This window comes from Carcharhinus amblyrhynchos, chromosome 4 (assembly GCF_965287045.1).
Source record: "Carcharhinus amblyrhynchos chromosome 4, sCarAmb.v2.hapA, whole genome shotgun sequence".
NCBI lineage: Eukaryota > Metazoa > Chordata > Chondrichthyes > Carcharhiniformes > Carcharhinidae > Carcharhinus > Carcharhinus amblyrhynchos.
In genome coordinates, this window is record NC_137327.1 from 129,076,769 (window position 1) to 129,098,289 (window position 21,521).

The 21,521-nt window shown below is 41.1% G+C and overlaps 1 protein-coding gene across 1 annotated transcript; it reads left to right on the forward strand.

Moving 5' to 3' along the window:
- Positions 1-2,914: 2,914 nt before the first annotated feature.
- ube2a (ubiquitin-conjugating enzyme E2A (RAD6 homolog)) lies at positions 2,915-16,603 on the forward strand. Its single transcript, XM_080187857.1, has 6 exons — positions 2,915-3,096; positions 3,326-3,406; positions 3,805-3,830; positions 8,355-8,444; positions 10,275-10,363; positions 15,492-16,603. Exons 1-6 carry the CDS (start codon positions 3,053-3,055, stop codon positions 15,618-15,620), a joined length of 459 nt encoding a protein of 152 aa, XP_080043983.1. The 5' UTR covers positions 2,915-3,052; the 3' UTR covers positions 15,621-16,603.
- Positions 16,604-21,521: the final 4,918 nt, after the last annotated feature.

Here is a 21,521-nt window from a genome sequence, read left to right on the forward strand (position 1 = left end):
CCCAGTCTATTCAATCTCTCCTCATAGGCTAACCCCCTCATCTCCAGTATCAGCCTAACGAACCTTCTCTGCACTCCCTCCAAGGCCAATATATCCTTTCTCAAATGCGGCAACCAAAACTGCACACAGTACTCCAGTTGCGGCCTCACCAGTGCCCTGTACAGTTGCAGCAAGACCTCCCTGCTTTTATATTCTATCCCCCTCGCTATAAAGGCCAGCATTCTATTTGCCTTCTTGATCACCTGCTGCACCTGCAGACTGGGTTTTTGCAATTCGTGCACAAGGACCCCCAGGTCCCTCTGCACCGTAGCATGCTGCAGCTTTTCGCCCTTTAAATAATAATCCGTCCTACTATTATTTCTACCAAAGTGGATAACCTCACACTTGCTAACATTATACTCCATCTGCCAGGTCCTCGCCCACTTACTCAGGAGGTGTTTCGAGAATGCACAGAATAGATACATTGCAGTCAGTAAAAAAAAATCCACCATCCATGGTTAACTAGAAAGCTTAAAGCTAACAACAAACTTAAAGAAAAAATATATATTTGTGCTGAGGTTGCTGGCAGGGCAGAAGATCAGACAGAATATAAGGAACAGCAAAGGATGGCTAAAAGAGTAATAAGGTGGGGAAAATAGAGTATGAGAGAAAGCTTGCCAGAAATATAAAAACAGATAGTAAGAGATTTTATCAATTTTTTTTTGAAAGAGTTAACAATGTGAGCATTGGTGCTGTAGAAAGTGAATCTGGAGAATTGATAATGCAAACAAGGAGATGGAGATGAATTAAACAGCTGTTTTGCATCAGGTTTTGCTATAGAGGATACAATTAACATCCCAGAAGTAGCTATAAACCAGGAAATGGAAGGGAGGGAGGAACTCAATAAAATTACTGTCACCAGAGAAGTGGCACTGAGTAAATTGTTGGAGCTGTGAACTGGCAAGTGCTGGGTCCTGATGATTTCATCCTAAGGTTTTAAAATAAATTTCTAATGAGATTTTTGATGCATTGGTTTTAATTTTCCAAAACTCTCTAGATTAGGAACAGTCCCATTAGATTGTAAGACTGCAAATGTCATTCCATTATTCAAAAATGGAGGGAAACTGAAAGGGGGACACTACAGCCCATTTAGCTTAATATGTGTCATAGGGAAAATGTTTGAAGTCATTATTAAAAAAACTTATAGCAGGATACTTAGGCTCAATGTAATCAGGCAGGGTCAACATGGTGTTGTTTCAGTAACCCTAACCCTAACCCTAATCAGATGGGTTTTTAGTAACAATTTGATTGTTTCATGTTCATCATTACTGGAACTTTTAATTTCAGATTTATTTAATTGAACTTAAATCCCTCAATGGGATTTGATCTCACGTCAGGTTATTAGTCAAAGAACGTGTCAAAGTTCGCAGGTGACACTAAGATGAATTGTAGAGCAAAGTATACAGAGGATACGGAACATTTGCAAAAGGGTATAGATAGCTTAAGTGAGTGGCGAGGGTCTAGCAGATGGAGTACAATGTTGGTAAATGTGAGGTCGTCAATTTTGATAGAATAACAGCAAGATAGGCTGTTAGTTAAATGGTAAAAAAATTGCAGCATGCTGCTGTGCAGAGGGACCTAGGTGCCTTTGTGCATGAATCACAAAAAGTTGGTTTGCAGGTAATTAAGAAGGCAAATGGAATGTTGCCCTTCATTGCTAGAGAGATGGAGTTTAAAATAGTGAGGTTATGTTGCAGCTGTATAAGGTCACAGTTGAAGTACTGTGAATAGTTTTGATCTTATTTGAGGAAGGATATACTGGCACTGGAGGGGGTGCAGAGGAGATGCACAAGGTTGATTCCAGAATTTTGATGGTTGGTTTATGAGAGACTGAGTAAACTCATTGGAATTGAGAAAAACGTGGGGGTGGGGGGTGTGCGGGATCTTATCGAAACAAATAAGATAGAAACAGGGAAGTTGTTTCCACTGGCAAGTGAAACTAGAATGAGGGAACATAGCCTCAAAATAAGGGGAAGCAGATTTAGGACTGAGTTGAGGAGGAATTCCTTCACACAAAGGGTTGTGAATCTGTGGAACTCCCTGCCCAGTGAAGCAGTTGAGGCTATCTCACTGAATGTTTTTAGGGCAAAGATAGATTTTTGAACAGTAAAGGAATTGAGGGTTATCGTGAGCAGGCAGGTAAGTGGAGCTGACTCCACAAAAATATCAACCATGATCTTATTGACTGGCATAGCAGGCTCGAGGGACCCAATGGCCTACTCCTGCTCCTAGTTCTTATGCTCTTATTAACTTGTTTCCTGAATAGCAATAGTCTCTTCTGCACCTGCACATTCCTGTTTGGGTTTGTGCACGGTCTTGTTAGGAGGGGCTGTGTGAAGTTTCCAAGAGGAACAAGTTTCTCTTGGACTTCCAACATTAATCAGTGGGGTGGTTTCTGTCCCAAGCACGGGGTGCAGCAGGAACTGCTCTGAATGCAATAAACCGAATTAATGGCTTCCATTTCCCCCTCGCTATTTTTTGTAAAACCCGTTGCTGGTTGAAATGCAGAGAGTCGGTGAAAAGCGCATTAAGGTTAGAAGCAGGTTCTCTGTGTATGTTATTGCCCTGGAACAGTGTTGGAGAAGGGCCTGGGGCAGCTGAGATGACGAATCTATTTGTCAAGTTTCAGCCTTGGCTCACGTGACCGTCAACACTTCACCCAGTGGAAGGTACCATCCGAGCTGGGGGGGGGAAGTGGATTATAACAACCTGGCAAAAATTAAAAGCGCCGAATATCTTCCCGAGCGACGTGAAGAAGGAAATATCAGTAGATATTAATATTAATACTGTGTTGATAGGATTGTGTTTTGGACGGGTTGAAGTGAATATCAGCCCCCCTCACGCTCTTTGCCCCCCCCCTAGTGGTAGTGGGATGCTCCATGGAACGCTCGGCCAGCCGGATCGAACGTTCAGTAACAATATTCTTTGATACGTGTCGGGGCGAGTGTTGCAAAAGCTTCTGTGTTCCTTCCGCTCTTTATGTCCCTTTATTAACCCGCAAAGCGCGGCAGAGATGTCCACCCCAGCACGGAGGCGCCTAATGAGGGACTTTAAACGGTAGGAGAGGAGGTTGGGCAGGGGCAGGCATTTCATCACTACCACCACAAACACCCCCCCCCCCCCCCCCCAATTTAACATGGCGCTGCTTTGACTTTTAAATATGGAAACGCGAGCCGGGCCCTGATCAGGGGAGATGTGTTCACTTTGACTCGTGTGTGTGTGTGTGTGTTTTTTAATCCCTCTCTATTCCCCTTCTCCCCCCCCCCCCCCCTTCCCCGGATTTCAGATTGCAGGAGGATCCTCCAGCCGGTGTGAGTGGAGCGCCCTCGGAAAACAACATCATGGTGTGGAATGCAGTGATATTCGGGTGAGTGAGGACTTGTTTCCCTCCCTCTCTGGGTGGGATTGAGGCCTGGGGATAGTTTGCCTTGACTGGCCCACTATTTCCCGACGCCGATTGTCCCCCCAGGCCTAGCAATTATTCCCTTAACTTCCGTCTGTGCTGTAGCCAAATTGCTGAGGTGGAGTTTTCTCGTCTTCATTTAAATGATTATTATATACATTCCCTGCATTATTTAAAATGGGGGGGGGGGTGGTGCTCAGGATCTGATGGGAAGCTACATGACTCTGGTTGAAGTTCGCTACCTGTTAGATTAGTACATCCAGGCGCGTCGGTTCGACCTTTTAAGTAATGATGCGTGGGATCAGGATTTATTTGTAACAATTAATTATTATTTTTTCTTTATTCTCCACTATCCTGTACAGGCCGGAGGGAACCCCTTTTGAAGACGGTAAGTCAGCGTCCAAAAGAGACAAACTTGGCAAATATAATACTTTGAAGTCTGGTACAGTGCCTCCCTTTTCAGTCCATGTGTTTGGGGTGAGGGGACTCAGGATGGACATTGTGATCTGACACTAACGATGATAGGTAGAGACGAGAAGAAAGTCACTGACAATAAACGTACAGATTTTTTTTGAAGCGGCCACATTTCCTTTTTATAGAAATGATGACATTTGTTGTTCTTTGCGTCAGATCAAATTAGAAACTCCTATGTTTCCAAACAAAACCAATTCTGAACACTGACTTTGAGTTTATAGGGAAGAGCTTCCTGGTTTAAATGGATGGAAGGTAGTTTGCCAACTGCAAGTGTTTTTTTTTGCAAACGACCCTACTTTGAGATCATCACTGAGTATGGAAACCTAGGTCTGTTTGTAGCTGTGATTTTCCACTTGGGTAACACTTTTAGGTGTGAGATTTTACTTACTCGAAATTGGGTTGTAGTTGGTGACACATCATTACTCTCCTACATCCTTGTAAATTGACATTAGCAGAGCAAGTGGACTATAGAGAGATGTGGCATTCAAGCAAAAATGTAGAAGTGTTGTTTTTGACAATTGTCTATTCAAATGTGCAGATCACTTTACCCAAAAAAAATTAGTAGTGATCTGAGCATTGAAGTCAATGAAGTATAATCCTGTGGTTTTTTTTCTGTAACATTCTATAAATGTTGTAATTTGATATTGAGATGTGTGCTGTGATGCAGAGCACGGTACATTTGGCAGTACTGTTTGTGTTGCCGTGTTACAGTGTGTGCAACAAAATTGAACAGCAATTGAATATTCACCAATTGAAATTCAGGTAAGAATTTGTGAGTGTAAATGTTTCATTTAAACTACTGCGGAACCTGCTGATGGAGATGAAGGACTGAAAAGAAATCACTTATTTGACCAAAACAAAAGGCCATTCATTTTCAGGCTGGGATTTGGGTGTAAATCCGTGTGAATTGGTCATTTCATTAGATACATCAAAACAAATACTTCTGAAGTTTGAGTCTACGTTTAGACTAGGATGGGGTTAACTGTTTTGATTTTTTTGTTTTGTCAAGAGTCACCCAACTGTTGCAATACACCATGCCAGAAATTGATAGAACCTGGGTTTACACCTGCAGATCACAATCTACAGATCATAATACAATGAGCTCCAGATTTCACTTATGCCACTGTAGATATCGACTGGAAAGATGAGAGAGAAATATTGGAACCAGCAGTGCTTTTTTTTCTTATTTAGAGCTTTTTTTTCCACATGCTGCATGGAATTTGAAATAGTCATTCTCATTTCGGCATTTGCATGCTTCCGTTTGTTGGTGAACAAGAAAATAAGCATTCTGCAGCCAGGTGGGCAATGAACCTGTCCAGCAGAGAGCTGGGAGTACGGTTCTAAGGGAAGCCGTACTATGATTTGCACATGAAAGGGAAAAATGTGTGTGTCTGTGGACGTAGAGCTGGGAGAGGGATAAATTATATCTGCAGCACAAACAGGCCATTCAGCCAACTGGTCTGTGCTGATGTGTAGTATAAATCAGCCATCTGTTTTTTACCTCTCTCATTGGCATGCCCTTCTAATCCTTCCTTGTGCTAATCCAACTTCCCCTTCAATGCAGCTCTGCTTTTTACCTTAACTCACAACCACAATGAGTAGTTCCACTCTGAGCAAAGACTTCACTTTATTAGTGGCTTTCTCGTATTTCTAGCTCTAATTTTTGTAATTTGTGTGGAAACGTTTTTCTCCACATCTATCCCACAAACCCTTTTTATTATATCAAAAGATTTCAATCAGGTGACCCACCAGCTCTCTATCTTCTAGAGAAGAGAGACCCAGCCTGTTCCGACTTCCTTCCCAGTTATAACCTCACCTTTTTTCACTTTATCCAGTATCCTGTTTATAACACAGAGAGCAGAATTATGCACAGCACTCCAGTTGCGGTCTAGCAAAGGTTGTATGCAAATTGAACATGATTTCTCTGCTTTTCAATTCCATTCCTCTGTCTCCAATGCTTGGTTTACAGTTCTACCCAAGGACTGGCATAGGCAGCCACTCGGCCCATTATGCCTTCGGGGCTGTATGGTTGAATATCAGTAGATGGAAGGCAGGATTTTTTTTTCCTCCTATCCCTGAAGTTAGATCCTCACCAGGGAGCAAATGTTGGTACACTGGTAAAAATCATTCCTTTCCTATATATATATATATATGATTTAGTGGTGAATGTCAGCTAGCCACTTGAATAAAGGGGCAGTATTATTAAGTCAGATTCCAAACAACACCCAATATGCAGAGATTGATTTTTTTTTTTCATCAGAATGTCCAAACCTATGTTAAGGCAGGAAAGGATGAATGGCTTTTGGGCCAAGATATCAGAAGTCATTTATTCATTCTTCTGAATGGGGATGTCATTGGTAAGGCCAGCATTTGTCACCCATCCTGATTGCCCTTGAGAAAAGTACAGCACAGGAACAGGCCCTTTGGCTTTCCAATGCTGATTATGATGCCCTAACTAAATTTCCACTTTTACTTGGTTCATGTCACCCTATTTCCTCCCTATTCATGTACCCATCTAGATGCCTCTTAAATGTTCACGTGCCTGCTTCCACCATCTCCTCTGGCAGCGCGTTCCAGACAACCACCACTGTCTGTATGGAAAACACCTCCCCTAAACTTGCCTTCTCTTACCTTTTGAACCTGTCTCCCCTTGAAAAAAAGCCTCTGACTATCCATCCTGTCTATGCCTCTCATAATTATGTAGATCTCTATCAGGTCTCCCCTCAGCCTCTGTATTTCCAGTGAAAACAAACCTAGTTTATTCAACCTCGCTACACCATCTCTCCAAAATAAATGGGTAAACACTTCTGTTGCAAGAGTAAACAATGATTTGACAGGAACAGCAAGTCACCAATAAATGCCCGATTAAAGGTTTGTTTGAAATGTTCAGATGAATAACACCTAGCCTCAAAGGTGGTGGTGAGCCGTCACCTTGAACCATTGCAATCCATCCGGTGCAGGCCACAGTGCTGTAAGGAATGGAGTTCCAAATTAGGATGGGCTCAACTTCAGCTAACGCAGTAAAACTTGGGGCTCAGACAGTGGACTTGCATTGCAGGGCCAAGGCAAGAGGGTTGTTGGTTGCTGAGCTAGTTTTAGTTTATAAGATAAATCCAGAAAGATAATTCTGACTTGCATTCTGACCAGCTGCTGGAATTGTTCTAATTTCAAGGCCATAGTCATGAATATAGCATGGAAACAGGCCCTTTGGCCCAACTTGTCCATGTCGCCCTTTTTTTTTAAAACCCCTAAGTTAATCCCAGTTGTCCGCATTTGGCCCATATTCCTCTATACCCATCATACCCATGTAACTATCTAAATGCTTTTTAAAAGACAAAATTGCCTTTACTACTACTTCTGGCAGCTTGTTCCAGACACCTACCAGCCTCTGTGTGAAAAAATTACCCGTCTGGACACTTCTGTATCTCTCCCCTCTCACCTTAAACTATGCCCTCTAGTTTTAGACTCCCCTACCTTTGGGAAGAGATATTGACTATCTAGCTGATCTATGCCCCTCATTATTTTATAGGCCTCCATAACATCACCCCTCAGCCTCCTACGCTCCAGAGGAAAAAGTCTCATTCTATCCAGCTTCTCCTTATAACTCAATCCATCAAGTCCCAGTAGCATCCTAGTAAATTTTTTCTGCACTCTTTCTAATTTAATCATATCCTTTCTATAATAGTGTGCAATTCTGGTCACCCAGTATTCCAAGTGTGGCCTTACCAATGTCTTGTACAACGTCAGCAAGAGATTCCAATTCCTGTATTCGGTGTTCTGACTGATGAAACCAAGCATGACGAATGCTGCCTTCATCGCTCTATCCACCTGTGACTCCACTTTCAAGGAGCTATGAACCTGTACACCTAGATCTCTTTGTTCTGTAACTCTCCCCAACACCCTATTATTAATTGAGTAAGTCTTGCAGTGGTTGAATCTACCAAACTGCCCTTGTATTTGTCTAAATTAAACTCCATCTGCCATTCATCAACCCACTGGCCCAATTGATCTAGATCCCTTTGCAATTGGAGATCACTTTCTTCACTGAGTGCTATGCCACCAATCTTAGTGTCATCTGCAAACTTATATTCTCATCCAAATCATTGATCTAAATGACAAATAACAGTGGACCCAGCACAGGGTCACGGGGATCCCTGAGGCCCTCTGCTGGTCATGGTGAAGGGGCTTCACAGAGGCAGTGGGCTTTCTCCTTGCTCTTTCCTAGAACATGCATGTGCCCTTTTAGAATAACTTTTTATCTTGAGGATATGTTTGGCATGTCTTGAGATCTGAAAATACATTGCTCCTATGCAATTCAACTGAAGTATAGGATTTTTAAAAATTGTCAATAGCAAAAAGTTATGGACGGTTTTGAACAACTTTTATTCAGCACCAATAATGGATCCTGTCCCTCTTTTTTTTCTCTCTCTCATTCCAGGTACTTTTAAACTCACAATAGAATTCACAGAAGAATACCCAAACAAGCCACCCACAGTTAGATTTGTTTCAAAAATGTTTCACCCAAATGGTATGTGAATAAAATATGGTGTTTACTGGAATTAATTTACTTAAGATATAGTGTAATTAATTTTCTGATGGTAGAGAAAATTAGTGTGTGTACCTTGTACTTGAAAATGATGTCAACAGTGAAGGAAACAATGGTAGGTAGATGCAGACTGATACCTGTTATTATCTGTTACAACCATGGGGATGGTGTGTAGTAAGAATTCTGTTGATTCCTTTGCTGCTGTCTTTTTGTTTTTGGTCTTGTTTCCACACTGACATGGTAGCACAAAGCTCTTCTCCCCTCTCTCTTTTTAATCCATGTTCTCCAGGTATCATATTTATGTATCTTTACCATGTCCTTGAAAGTGCCATTATTGTCTCTTGTTCTCTTTTGCAAGTCACCAGCTCGCCATAAAAGCCCTAATAAACCACTGTACATTATAAGATGTCCAGCCTAGTTAACCTGAGGTTTGATGGCAGTGTCCCCAGTTCTGATGCTGTGAGCATGTTCCAGTACTTTGCTTTTAGAGAAAATTAACATGTTTTTGGAGGGGCAGTGGGGAGACACATTTTTGATTTCAGTCAGGGTGAAAAATGCTCATGTTAGAGAATGGAATATATATTTTCAAGCAGTGGATGTCTGTGTTAAGTCTGTCTAGGTTGAGTGTTGAATAAAACTTGTATTATCTGTGGTGTAGTTGTACCATGAGGTTGGTGCACCTCTCCGTATTGTAGCACAGACTTTCTTCCCATTTCCCATACTTGCCGTCCTGTGCGATGAGGGATGATTTTGGGCCATGTATTTGTATCCATTGAGTAGACTGACTAACGGATATTTTGTCCTTGGAATGTAAACTAGAGCTACTAAACGTTATGGTTTAAACCCGAATCTTTCTGGTCGGCATGGAAATGAGCACTTTACCAAGGGCTTGATGTTGAACAAACATACGTTTCTGAAGCCCATCTCTTCCAAGTTCAGGCACCACCTGGAAGGTGGAAGGAAATGGCAATAGGAAGTAACACACCTGTGCTATTTACCACCAGCTGGGAGTCTGAGAGACAATATTGTCTGAATGACAAGCGGGAGGAAAGAGTCCAGTCCCACAAAATTATCAAGTTAGGAATAGAATAAGTTCTAACTGTAAAATAAACCATCTGTAGCAATAATTTTCAGCCCCTATAATTGAGCTAATGGTCAACTCATTGTAATAGGGTCCACCAGGACTAAACATTCTTCATTAAAGACAATCAAACAAAATAGCACAAACAAAAATATATGACGTATTTTAAAAAATCTTTTAATGTGACCTTTTTTGCATGTTTGTGATGATGGCTGATCCGTCACCATACCCATCAGCACCTTTGTTTTCCTAAATTGTTTAATCCTTATTGTGACCCAGTATTTATTTATTTATTATTTCACTTGTACCAGACCCCTGAAATATTGCTTGACTTGACTTTAAGGTCAGCTTCAAAAGCAATAGTAGAGCGGTGTTTTGAGCAATGACCCAAACTTTTCAACACAGGAAATTCTGATGTCTGCGGATGAGCTGCATCGAAAGACAGATGGATTTTCATGTCTTCAGTACTGCTGCCAAAATGGATTTTTGCATTTTAATGTATAGGGAAAGGATGTTGTCCAGATTCAAGTCTGCATTGTATCCCCCTGTTGGCAGTAAATATTGTTGAATTATTAACTACCGGTGTTTTTGAGTATGTAGTTTTAATTTCAAAAGGTCCTGATTTTGAATTTATGAAGTACTCAACTGTTTAATGGTTGCCGTAGTTTAAAGAAGGGTGAAGTCTTGAATCAATTAGCATTGGGTATTTTAACATGTTGTATTTTCTGTAGTCTATGCAGATGGCAGTATATGTCTGGATATACTGCAGAATCGCTGGAGTCCAACTTATGATGTGTCTTCAATCTTAACATCTATACAGGTAATTATATCATGCTTAAGTTGCTCTTTTACCCCACTTAGGTTTTGAACATTGTTATGGAAGCCTGCTTCCAAGATTTTTCCCATTAATCTGTAGCTCACCATTTTGCAATGCATAAGATTCACCATTCCACTCCACCACCACCCCACAGTTCTTTGCCTTGTTAAGATGTATCTGCCTCTGTGTGCAGGCACACAATGTCCTGTTTAGACTAGAACTTACTGTATGGATGAAACTGCAGAAACAAATGCACGTTGTAACATTCTCTGGGACAACATGCCTAAAATTAGTGACCCAGTGCTGTTCCCTTTTTACGAGAAAAATTATTTCTTCTATCCTGTGGCACTATGGGCATTGACAATCTTTGTATCCCCAATCAAGTGACCATTTTATATTCCAATAATGTAATTTATTTATAACATTTGGGAAGGTACCCAACACAATAGTTCAAAGTTGACATTACATGAAAGGCAAAATGGATTGCTTTCAATATGGTATTTGGCATTCTGAGGTGCCTCACTTTACTTACAATTGCAGTTTATAATTGCACTATTCATTTCATGTCATCCATACAGTCTGAGGTGTTTTACATGGTTTCCATTCCTTTGGATATATTGTTGGTGGTGGCTTTTCCCCATTTGAGTGTTTGTGGTGACTGCCTTGCATTCTTCAGCACATACCTTGGAACATATGGGTCTTCAATACTTAGTCATTAGCAGCTTTTTGCGCTGGAAAAACAGCAAATTTCGGGTAGATCAGAGCATCATCCAACAAGTTGATGATTTTCCAGCAACAGTTGATGTTTATCTTGTTATGCATTCCTGGGAACAATCTGTAGAGCATAAGTTCTATGTTACAGAGCTGTCCGGATGACCCTGAAAACTACTGCATCTCTTTCCAGACCTGCTTTGCATATTTCAGAAGGACTAGCTGCAGTCTGTTCCTGCACTGCAGCTGTCTTCAGGGCAGAATGCAGAGGGACTAAGACTCAGGCCATGCAGGAAGGACTTGATGGAGACAGCACCATCATCTTAAATTCTAGCAATGGCGTATTCCCCAAATGACTTTGGCTGTCTCCTCAAGGAACCATCCAACAGGATCCACCATTTCCTTTTCTTTGAGGGCCTCAAGGGTGTTTGTGGAGCAATGCCAATGGTCAGAGGTGTTTTCCTGAATACAGGGCACATTTGGTATGACAGTGACTGATGTGCTCTGCAGCAATATCCTTCTTGACACAGGATGGATAAAATCTCAGCAAGTGACTTTGGTGTTTACGTACTGAGGTGAATACACAACTTGATGCAGCCTCATGTAAAGGTAACTATCAGGGTGAGGGCCATGTTGGATTGTTTTGTTGGGTACTTTTTGCCTAGAGATCTTAATATTCCTGTGGATGCTGTTTGTTCCTGATCTCCAGACAACGCAGAAGCTGGACCAGCTCATGAGTAGGGTATGGGTCAGACCTGTCTACATAAAGCAACACCCAGAATCCCTTGCATCTGATAACCAAGTTTTTTATTGCAGTGGAGAGGGAGCATGACTCTCAGGCTCAGTTGGCTACATGTTGCTTCCATGAACCATACCACTAGTATCTTCAGGTAGTCAGATGTGAAGGTGGAGGGAGAATAAAGGATCGGTTGACCCAGTTCGCAAAGAGAACAGCCTCGCTCTTGCTGTGATTTACTTTGGCTGCTGAGGCCAGTTCAGACTGGTTGCAGATACTCATCAGTCAGCAAATTGACAATGGATCTGATCAGAAGACTGCAACATTATCCAGGCCCTGGAAGGCTTTGACCCGAGTGCCTCTTCAGCCTGGGGTTGTTGCCCCTTGTGCCTGCCTCCTTCCTGATGGACTTGATGAAAGGTTTGCAGCACATGAATAAGATGGGGAGAAAAGGCAACCTGCCAGACTTCAGATTTGATCAGTGAGCTTTCTGATTCCCACGCCAATGGTTCAACCTGCATTACTGATGTTTGTGTAGAGCAGTTAGGTCCAATTGTGGATTCCCACCAGTGTGAAGCATGATAGGTTGAATAACAATCTGTGCAGTTTCTAATGCATGCTTTTCTTTCTCCTGAGCTGTGTGATGTTTATACAGGAAGTAGAACTCTTTTTTTCTATCTCAGCCAACTACATTATCCCAAATTAGGTATAGCATTACCAATCATAGAATCTATAGAAGAATGCTATTTGGCCCATTAGCCACAATCCCATCCGAACCCTATCCCCATAAGCCACCTGTTTACCCTAGCTAGACCCCCTGACACTAAGAGGCAATTTAACATGCCTAACCCGCACATCTTTGGACTGTGGGTGGAAATCGGAGCACCTGGAGAAAACCCACGCAGACATGGGAAGAACATGCAAACGCCACGCAGACAGTGACCCAAGCTGGAAATTGAGCCAGGTTCCTGGCATTGAGAGGCAGCAGTGCTAACCACAGGGCCATCCCATTAGTGAATTGCTTTCTGCTTTGTCCAGAGCTTCAGCCTCAGTGGAACATATCGCCCAAGTGTGGCACTTACATTCCCCATTATCGGTAAGACCAATCTCCAAGTGGATTGCCATTTAGTATTGGATTAAGGATAATTTATCATGTTGCGACCTATTCCTGCTAGTTACATGAGATTTGCCTTTGGATGGATCCTTTATAAAACTATTCCCACAAATTGCTAGACAATTTGCACTGTTAACCTCGCAAAACCTAAAGCTCCCCCTCAACCTCTTGTGCGTATCAACAAATTATTGAATTTGCCTCCAAATACAGTGACTGCAGTTTAAGGGTTGGTAATGTTGCAGTGAGCTTTTAATGTGATTTGTGGTCCTGACATTCTACTTCTGTGGAGCCACATAAAGGGGATAGCAAATCTGGACAATCTCTCCCACGGGTATTAAATTGTTAAAGGTTTTTTAAAAACAAAAATCAAACTTTTCTAGAAATTTTTTTTTCCCCTAATTTGATCTTCCAGACTCTCACCTCTGATCTACCCTTTTTTTTCCCCGTCTTTTGCTATTTCTTTTTGTCCATTACAAAGAAGGGCAATTGGATCTTGCATTCAGGATGCCCCTATCTCAGTGTCATGGCATTATCCATTTGCAGCACATTTGAAAGAAATCCAATTCACAGTACTTTCATTGAGATAAATCATTCCTACAGTTCCTAGGCCAAAGTAGTGACTCCATTCTAATTGTGATTAGAATATGCTTACATTGTATCATCAATTCTAGCTGGCATTGATGATTAAATCACGCTATAGTCAGTGGTTCTGAGCACTGATAGCCTGTTGGTTCAGTTAGGCAACTGATACACATCTGAAAGCTCTGAGCCCTAAATCAACTGAGAACTTGTTGTGATGAATGGATGATCTGATTTTGTGGTGTTTTACTTTTTCCTCACCGCCTCTGGTGATATGCCTACTTTTTCATTTGAATGTTGGACTTTAGTCATCGTTTGTGTATTTTTTTTCTCCTCTCTGAAGCCCACTTCCAGCTGGATAGTGGACAGAAGCAAGAAATTAGTTATCTCTATGTCAGAGAGCATTCTTTCTGGTTGTATCATGGCTTGGTATGGCTCCTGCTCTGCCCAAGACTGCAAGGAACGACAAAAGGTTGTGAATGTAGCCCAATCCATCTCGCAAACCAGCCTCCCATCCATTGACTCTGTCCACACTTCCCGCTGCCTCAGCAAAGTAGTCAGCATAATTTAGGACCCCACACACCTCGGACATTCTCTCTTCCACCTTCTGTCAGGAAAAAGATACAAAAGTCTGAGGTCATGTACTAACCGACTCAAGAACAGCTTCTTCCCTGCTGCTGTCATGAATGGACTTACCTTGCATTAAATTGATCTTACTCTACGCCCTAGCTATGAGTATAACACTACGTTCTGCACTCTTGCGTTTCCTTCTCTGAATGGTATGTTTTGTCTGTATAGTGCGCAAGAAACAATACTTTTCACTGTAAATACATGTGACAATAAATCAAATCACTCTTAAGCTGGGGCATCGGGGCTGGCTAATTGATCTCAATGGATGAAATGTTGAAGCACGCTCTACGTGAACAGTTGATTGAACCAGTAAATGTTTGAGCTGATTCAAGCCCAAATTATCACAGTCACTGGGAAATAGAGCCTGAAATATTATTCGACAGTTTGGCACAGGACCAGCTTAATTATGTAAGGATTTTTACTTTCAATTAGAGCTTAGTTGGCAGCAGGGAAGGATCACCGAGATTTATGCTCAGCAGAAGGAGTTTGTCTGTACTTTGAGGATAATGTACAATTCCCTGAAATCCAATACACTACTGTCCCAGATTATTGTCAGTTTGTAATGTGGGTTATTGCAAAGGTTCAGACTTTGTCTGTGAATGACCAGTGTCATGAATATTATCAGGGAAATTAGACTGCAGCAAGGGAATGATTGTCTTTATTGGATTTGAACCATGATCATAACTGTTAGAGGTAGACCGTTGAGGGGTGATGTCTTGAAGCCCTTCTTTGCATGAAAGGTGGTGGAAGTGCCCTCCAAAAAGCTTTTGAGGCTGGGAAGGTCAGTTGAGAATTGCCAAACTGTGACTGCTAAATATTTGTTAGGACCCACACATGTTTATGCCAGTGGCTTACGTTCATTGCTGCAAGATGCCCCCTTGACTAATGAGCTTCATGTTTTGGTGATAGAATCTACCTTGTACTGTTTGGAAACTGTGTGCAAGTATGTTTATTGAGTTTCATTCATGTTGCTGAAATGTCTGCAACTACATTTCTATATGGTTCCAGATTCTCATGTGCTGTTTTCCTCTCCCGTGGATAACTACCTATTCAGTCATTTACAGCATGAAGAGGCCATTGGATCCATGCAGGTTCCTCATTGTGCAATCCAATCAGCCCCACTCCCCTGGTCTGTCCCCATAGCCCCTTCAAGTAGACGACAAGCTCTAAGTCATCAGTCGCTGCATAATTTGGGAACTGAATGGGAGTAGGTGGTGGTGGGATGGGGGTCCGCATTGAAAGATAGGTAGATAATCTTAATGCTCCCATTTTAAAGGGAAATTGCAATGAGCTTTTTGTGTAACTACGTGTGATGAGTTGGCTGTTGTTAAATCTGTTTTTTTGTGTTTTTTTTTATATAGTCTTTATTGGATGAGCCAAATCCAAATAGTCCAGCCAACAGTCAGGCTGCACAGCTGTACCAGGAGAACAAACGGGAATATGAAAAGCGGGTATCTGCAATAGTGGAACAGAGCTGGCGGGATTGTTGACCCAGCCTAGTGCCTACGAACACTGTCAGGCCATGAAAATCATGAAGCATTTGAGTCCTTCTCGTTCTAGCATCATCGCATTATTTTGCAAGCTAAACTGCTACAATGCTGCCACCCGTCTGAAGCCTTTTTCCCTGGACGTTGAGTCAAAACACATGTTGAAGTGCATGCACTGTACCTGGGGCACTTGCCAAGGAATTTTTAATTTCATTTTCATCTTTGGTCATCCACCTTTCCTGATGGTTTTTCATAGTCTGTCTGGGCAGTATCAGGCACATAAAATAAAGGTGCGCTGTAACACATACAGTGTCATTTGCATTGCATATTTTGTGCAGCTTCTATATATAGCCCAGTGAATGGATTTTTCGAGGTTGGAAGAACACTGATCTGCCCCAACCAAAATCCATCATAACAGTGAGAAGTCTATAACTATAAATTACCAGTGGGTCAATTTCACTTCTGTTTATGCGACAGATGTGTGCCTCTTCTCTGAAGCCAGCACTGTAGTTCTTGGCCAGAAGAACTCTTACTAGAAGGTGCTAGTCTATATATTTAAAAAAAAAACAATTTTTGAACTTTTTGATAAAATGTCCGGGGTACTGGAGCTTAGCAGGGTGGTCACTCTTGTGACTGTGTTTCTAGTTCTCTGTAGTTCTGTTGTGAGTGTAGGTATGTGTGTGTGAGAGCTGTTGCTGCATGCTTTGTTTTACTTTCCTCAATTAAATGAAGTGCTTTTCACTTTGTCAAGAATTACAGCCATCAATAATCCCATTAGTTATGTTAGACCAAACTTGTATATTCAGATACCTAATGCAGTGATGTGGGATATGGGAAGAGACCCTGTACCTTGTATTGTCTGATGTTCTAAAGTACTTTTTTCTGCACATTAGTCTTTTGAAGTGACAGTATAACTTTGCACTATAGTAACCCATGTAAGAAACTGTACATTTTCTCACTACTTGTAAATAAAACTGCAACCTTAATATTGTGTCTTGTGTGACTAAACATTGGCTTACCTGCTCAGCCAGCTTCCATTTTGATAATTGACGCATACAATTATAAAATATAAATGAAAGGTTTAAGGGTGTTGAAGCCACAGATTTAGTTATTCTCTTGAAGTGTAAATGTCTCTAAGAGATTGCATTTCAGGCTGTATCTTGGTCTAACCTGTTTTATTTCAGATCTAGTGGGTAGTTTATGGTTGTACTTACGAGTGGTTACATTGGTGCTTAGTTCATAAGTCTGTCAATTATTTCTTGGGCAATTATGTTGTGAAGGTACTCAAAAGCCTCTTGTGCTCGATGTGGCCATCGCTGTTTGGAAATGACTCACTTATAGACTTTATAACCTTGGACTAGACATTTGTAATTTGCAGAAAAGGGTATGGGAACAATGTTTTATTTATCTAATTACAGACTTGAATGATGAGGATTGAATCTCAAGTTTGGTAATTTAGCCACTAAATCCCATATTCATTGGGGGATAAACACTAAGCTACCTCAAATATATTCTATGACTTGCACTTGAACAGGTTGTAGAATGATCAGTGTATCAGGATTTAAGGGACATGGAAATCCTTGAGACCATTTCACAAATTGTGCTTAAAACGTTCTGTGCTGCATTACAGGACTGAACCATTTTGATTTTGATAGATTCTGTCAGAAAGGAGAGCGTTAATATCGGCTTTTGGTCATTGGTTTTGTTGGGGAGGGATGTGATTCTCTTGGAATTCTTGTTTCTGTCTAATGCCTTTGCTCAAAAATGAATGTGTGGTTGTTGTGTGAGAATAGGTAGCTAAGATTGACACAATCAAATAGCCCATTTTCTGAGCTAGTTACTGAAGAAATAGTCACAGATGAATTATAGGGGATGCCAAAGCTAAAGACCATAAGAAATAGCAGTAAGCGAATTTGGCCTGTGAGCCTATTGTGCCATTTAATAGGATCGTGGCTAACCCAACACTCTTGTCTACTTTCCAGCCACTTGTTCGTAACCCTTGATTCCCTTACTAATCAAAAATCTATCTCGGCCATAAATTTACACTGATTCTGCCCCCACAGCTAATTCCTTTTCAGTCTTAGATTAGCACTCCTTTATTCTGAGACTGTCTCCTGGTTCTAGACTCACCCATGAGGGGAATCATCCTCAGTGTTTACTGTCAAGCCCCATAAGAATCCTTATGTTTCAATAAGATCACCTTCCAAATTCCAGTGAGTAGAGTCTTAATCTATTTAAGCTTTGCTCATAAGACAATGCCTCCATACCAGAGATCAACCTAGTGAACCTTCTTTTGAATTGCCTCCGACAAAATAATATCATGACCAAAACTGCTCACAATACTCCAGATGAGACCAGTACCTTGTACAGTTGAAGCAAAACTTCCCAACTCTTAAACTTCAATCTCTTTGAAATAAGGGTCAACATTCCATTAGCTTTCCTGATTACCTGGCTGTCAGACCCAGAATATATTTGAGTAAATGTCAGAAATGAGGACTGATTCTCACATATTTCTTTACATCTGTAATTTTCCAACTATTTGAGTGAGAGTGAAGTTCTGTGGGCATGCTAACCTCTATGAACTGTTGTGTTTTCCCAGCTATAGAGGCTTTGCATCAGGAGTGAAAATTTGTAAAGTAATATCCTCAATATTTCTATTGGTGTTATGGAAAAGCTGGTCTTTTTAAAAAAAAAACAACTGATGATGTTGTGCATAATGTCATTGCAACATAAATTTCCTCATGTTCCTCTGCCTCACCTAGACTTGCATCTATCAAGTAAAAGGTATACTTCACATTCATGTGTTAGAACTTAATTGGCCTATTTGGCAAGGTTATTAATATCCTCCTGTAATTTGTTGGAGCCCTTTTTAATATCACTATCTTCACTGCATCACTCAAAAATGCAAATTTTGAGATTGTATTTTTCATTCCAAAGTCTAAATTGTTATTAGACTTCGTCCAAGCACAGATTCTTACGGAAGATCACTTTCCATCTTCAACCACAGGGAGTAACTATCCTTTATTCCTATATGCTTTCTGTTTTGAAGGCAGCTAACAATGTATTCCACTAGGTGTTCCCTGATTCTTGTCTTTATTCTTTTCAGGGGAAGTGCCACCAGTAAGGCCACCTCTTGTCCATTCCCTAAATACTCTTGAACTCTGTGGTTTTGCAAGACCCTTGCAAAGTTAACCACTTAGCGGCTGCTGCCTGGAAGCATATGTAGGCCAAACAGATCAAGGACAGCAGATTTCCTTTAAAGATGGGTTTTGAACAATAATAATGTTATGGTCATGATTCATGAGATTAGTTTGATATTCCATAGTTATTAATTGAATTTAAGTTCTACCAGTATTAACTAGGGACTCTGGATTTTTTTGTACTCATTTGTGGGACATAGCCATCACTGGCTGGCCAGCATAGATTGCCCCTCTCTAGAGATCAGTTGGGAATCAACTACATTGCTGTACCTCTGTAGGCCAGGCCAAATAAGGATGGCAGATTTCCTTCCTTAAAGATCGTTAGTGAAGCAGATGGCTTTCTCTGCCAATTGTCAATGGTTTCATGACCACCAGTAGATCGTTAATTATGATTTTTTTTATATATAAGTGAATTCAAATTCCACCACCTGCTGTGTCAGGATTTGAACCTGGACCCTTGAACATTGGCTGAGTTTCTGGATTAACAGTATAGCGATAATATGATTTGGCTGTCACTTCCTCCCCAATGACACTACTACACCACCATCTGCTCCCCGCCCCCCTACAAATCACAGTCTTTGAGCTTATTCGTTGGTCTATAATGGAGCACTTCTTTTGAGGGGCTTTTGAAATTACAGATACATTAACTACTATCTAATTTCTCAGTTACCAATGCTCTTTCAAACATTATCCACTTCCCTTTAATTAGTATTATGAATTCTTCTCCCACTATCTGCTTAAATGACATTTTTATGATTTTTGATGCACACATTGATCAATGAAAATAGATTTCTCTATATACCTTCTTGAAACCCAATACCAACTTTGATTTATATAGAACGATTAACATAATAAACTGCTCCAAGGCATAAAGAAAAATTTGCCATTGAGTCACGTAAGGAGATATTAGAACTATTAACTAGGCTGAGTCAAAAGTGAGAAACATCTTAAACAACGATAGAATGATGGGAGAGGTTTGAGAGAGAATTCCAAACTTAAGTTCATTGTCTTTCTACAGTTTTTCATAGGATAGACAAGTATAAGTTGGAGTTAAGGGCAATGATAGATCAGAGAATTATGTTTCCCTTTTCAGTTCAGAGATCTAGAACATGATCCCCTGGAAAATGTTGAAGTAGGATTGAAACTTCCATTATTTTACATCAAAAAAAAGTCTGCAGGCTTTTATTATCCAACCCCAGTTACACTTGTGAGTAGGTTATTTGGCCCTTTGCACCTACCCCATTATTTGATAAGATCGTGGCTGATTTGATTGTGGTCTCACCTCCACTTTCCTGTCAGCCTCCCCCCCACCCCCCCCCCACCCCAAAATTCTAGACTTACTTGTCAATCAAAAATCAATCAAACTTAGACATTAATATTTTCAATGATCCAGCTTCCACTGCTTTCTGGAAAATAAAATTCTGCAGATTAAAGACCCTCTGATAGAAAAATTGCTCCCTCATCCCAGTCATAAAGGGAGACCTTTCATTTTTAAATTGTGTCCTCTAATTCTAGACTCACCCACAAAAGGAAACATCCTCCCAGCATCCACCCTGTCAAGTCCCCTCAGAATCTTTTATGTTTCAATCAGATCACCTCACAATCGTCTTCTAATAATATTCATGAATATAGACTCAACCTTTCCCCATAGGACAATGCCTTCATCCCAGCGATCAGTTGAATGAACTTTTTCTGAACTGTTTCTGATGCAATTATATCATTTTTCAAATAAGGAGACCAAAACTGTACACAGTACAAAACAGGAACTTCCTAACACCCTATACAGCAGATGCTATTGAATATGGACTCAACATATTAATGCATTTCTCTCTCCATAGATGCTACCAGACCTGCTGAGTTTATATCCAGCATTCTGTTTTTGTTTCAGATTTCCAACATCGCAGTATTGGCAAGGTTGCCAATCAAGTTGATCTTTACGTTGATGCGAGTTTCCTTAAATCATTTTGCAACAACCTCTAACACTGACGCAGTCCATGGCCCTATGTAACATGGCCTGGACAATGTTCAGGTTTGGGATGATAAGCAACAAGTAACATTCATGCCATACAATTTCCAAGTAGTAACCAGCTCCAACAAGCCATAACCTAACCATTTCCCCATGACGTTTATAAATATATAAAAAGGAAGAGGCTGGCTAGGGTGAACGTTGGTCCCTTAGCGGATGAGAAAGGGGACCTAGTGGTAGGGGATGGGGATATGGCTAAGGTCTTGAATAACTTTTTTGTTTCTGTCTTCACGGAGGAGGACGTGAATAATTTGCCGGGTGTTAGCGATGGAAAGGTGGTAGGACTGGAGGGTCTTAATGACATTACTGTTACTAGAGAGGTGGTGCGCGACAGACTGGAGGGGCTGATTGTGGACAAGTCCCCAGGACCGGATGGAATGCATCCGAGGGTTCTGAAAGAAATGGCGGAGGTGATAGTGGATGCCTTGGTGGTTATTTTCCAGACGTCGCTGGATTCCGGGGAAGTGCCGGAGGATTGGAAAACGGCTAATGTTACGCCGTTGTTTAAGAAGGGTGCCAGGCAAAAGGCGGGGAATTACAGGCCGGTTAGTTTAACGTCTGTGGTAGGTAAAATGTTAGAATCTGTCATTAAGGAGGAAATTGCGAGGCATCTTGAAGGGAATTGCTTGATAGGGCAGACGCAACACGGTTTCATTAAAGGGAAGTCGTGTCTGACAA

Coding starts and splice junctions, on each gene's coding strand:
- ube2a (XM_080187857.1), top strand. CDS start 3,053: ATGTCCACCCCAGCACGGAGGCGCCTAATGAGGGACTTTAAACG. Junction 3,407..3,804: donor TGGAATGCAGTGATATTCGG/GTGAGTGAGGAC, acceptor TATCCTGTACAG/GCCGGAGGGAACCCCTTTTG. Junction 3,831..8,354: donor GGGAACCCCTTTTGAAGACG/GTAAGTCAGCGT, acceptor CTCTCATTCCAG/GTACTTTTAAACTCACAATA.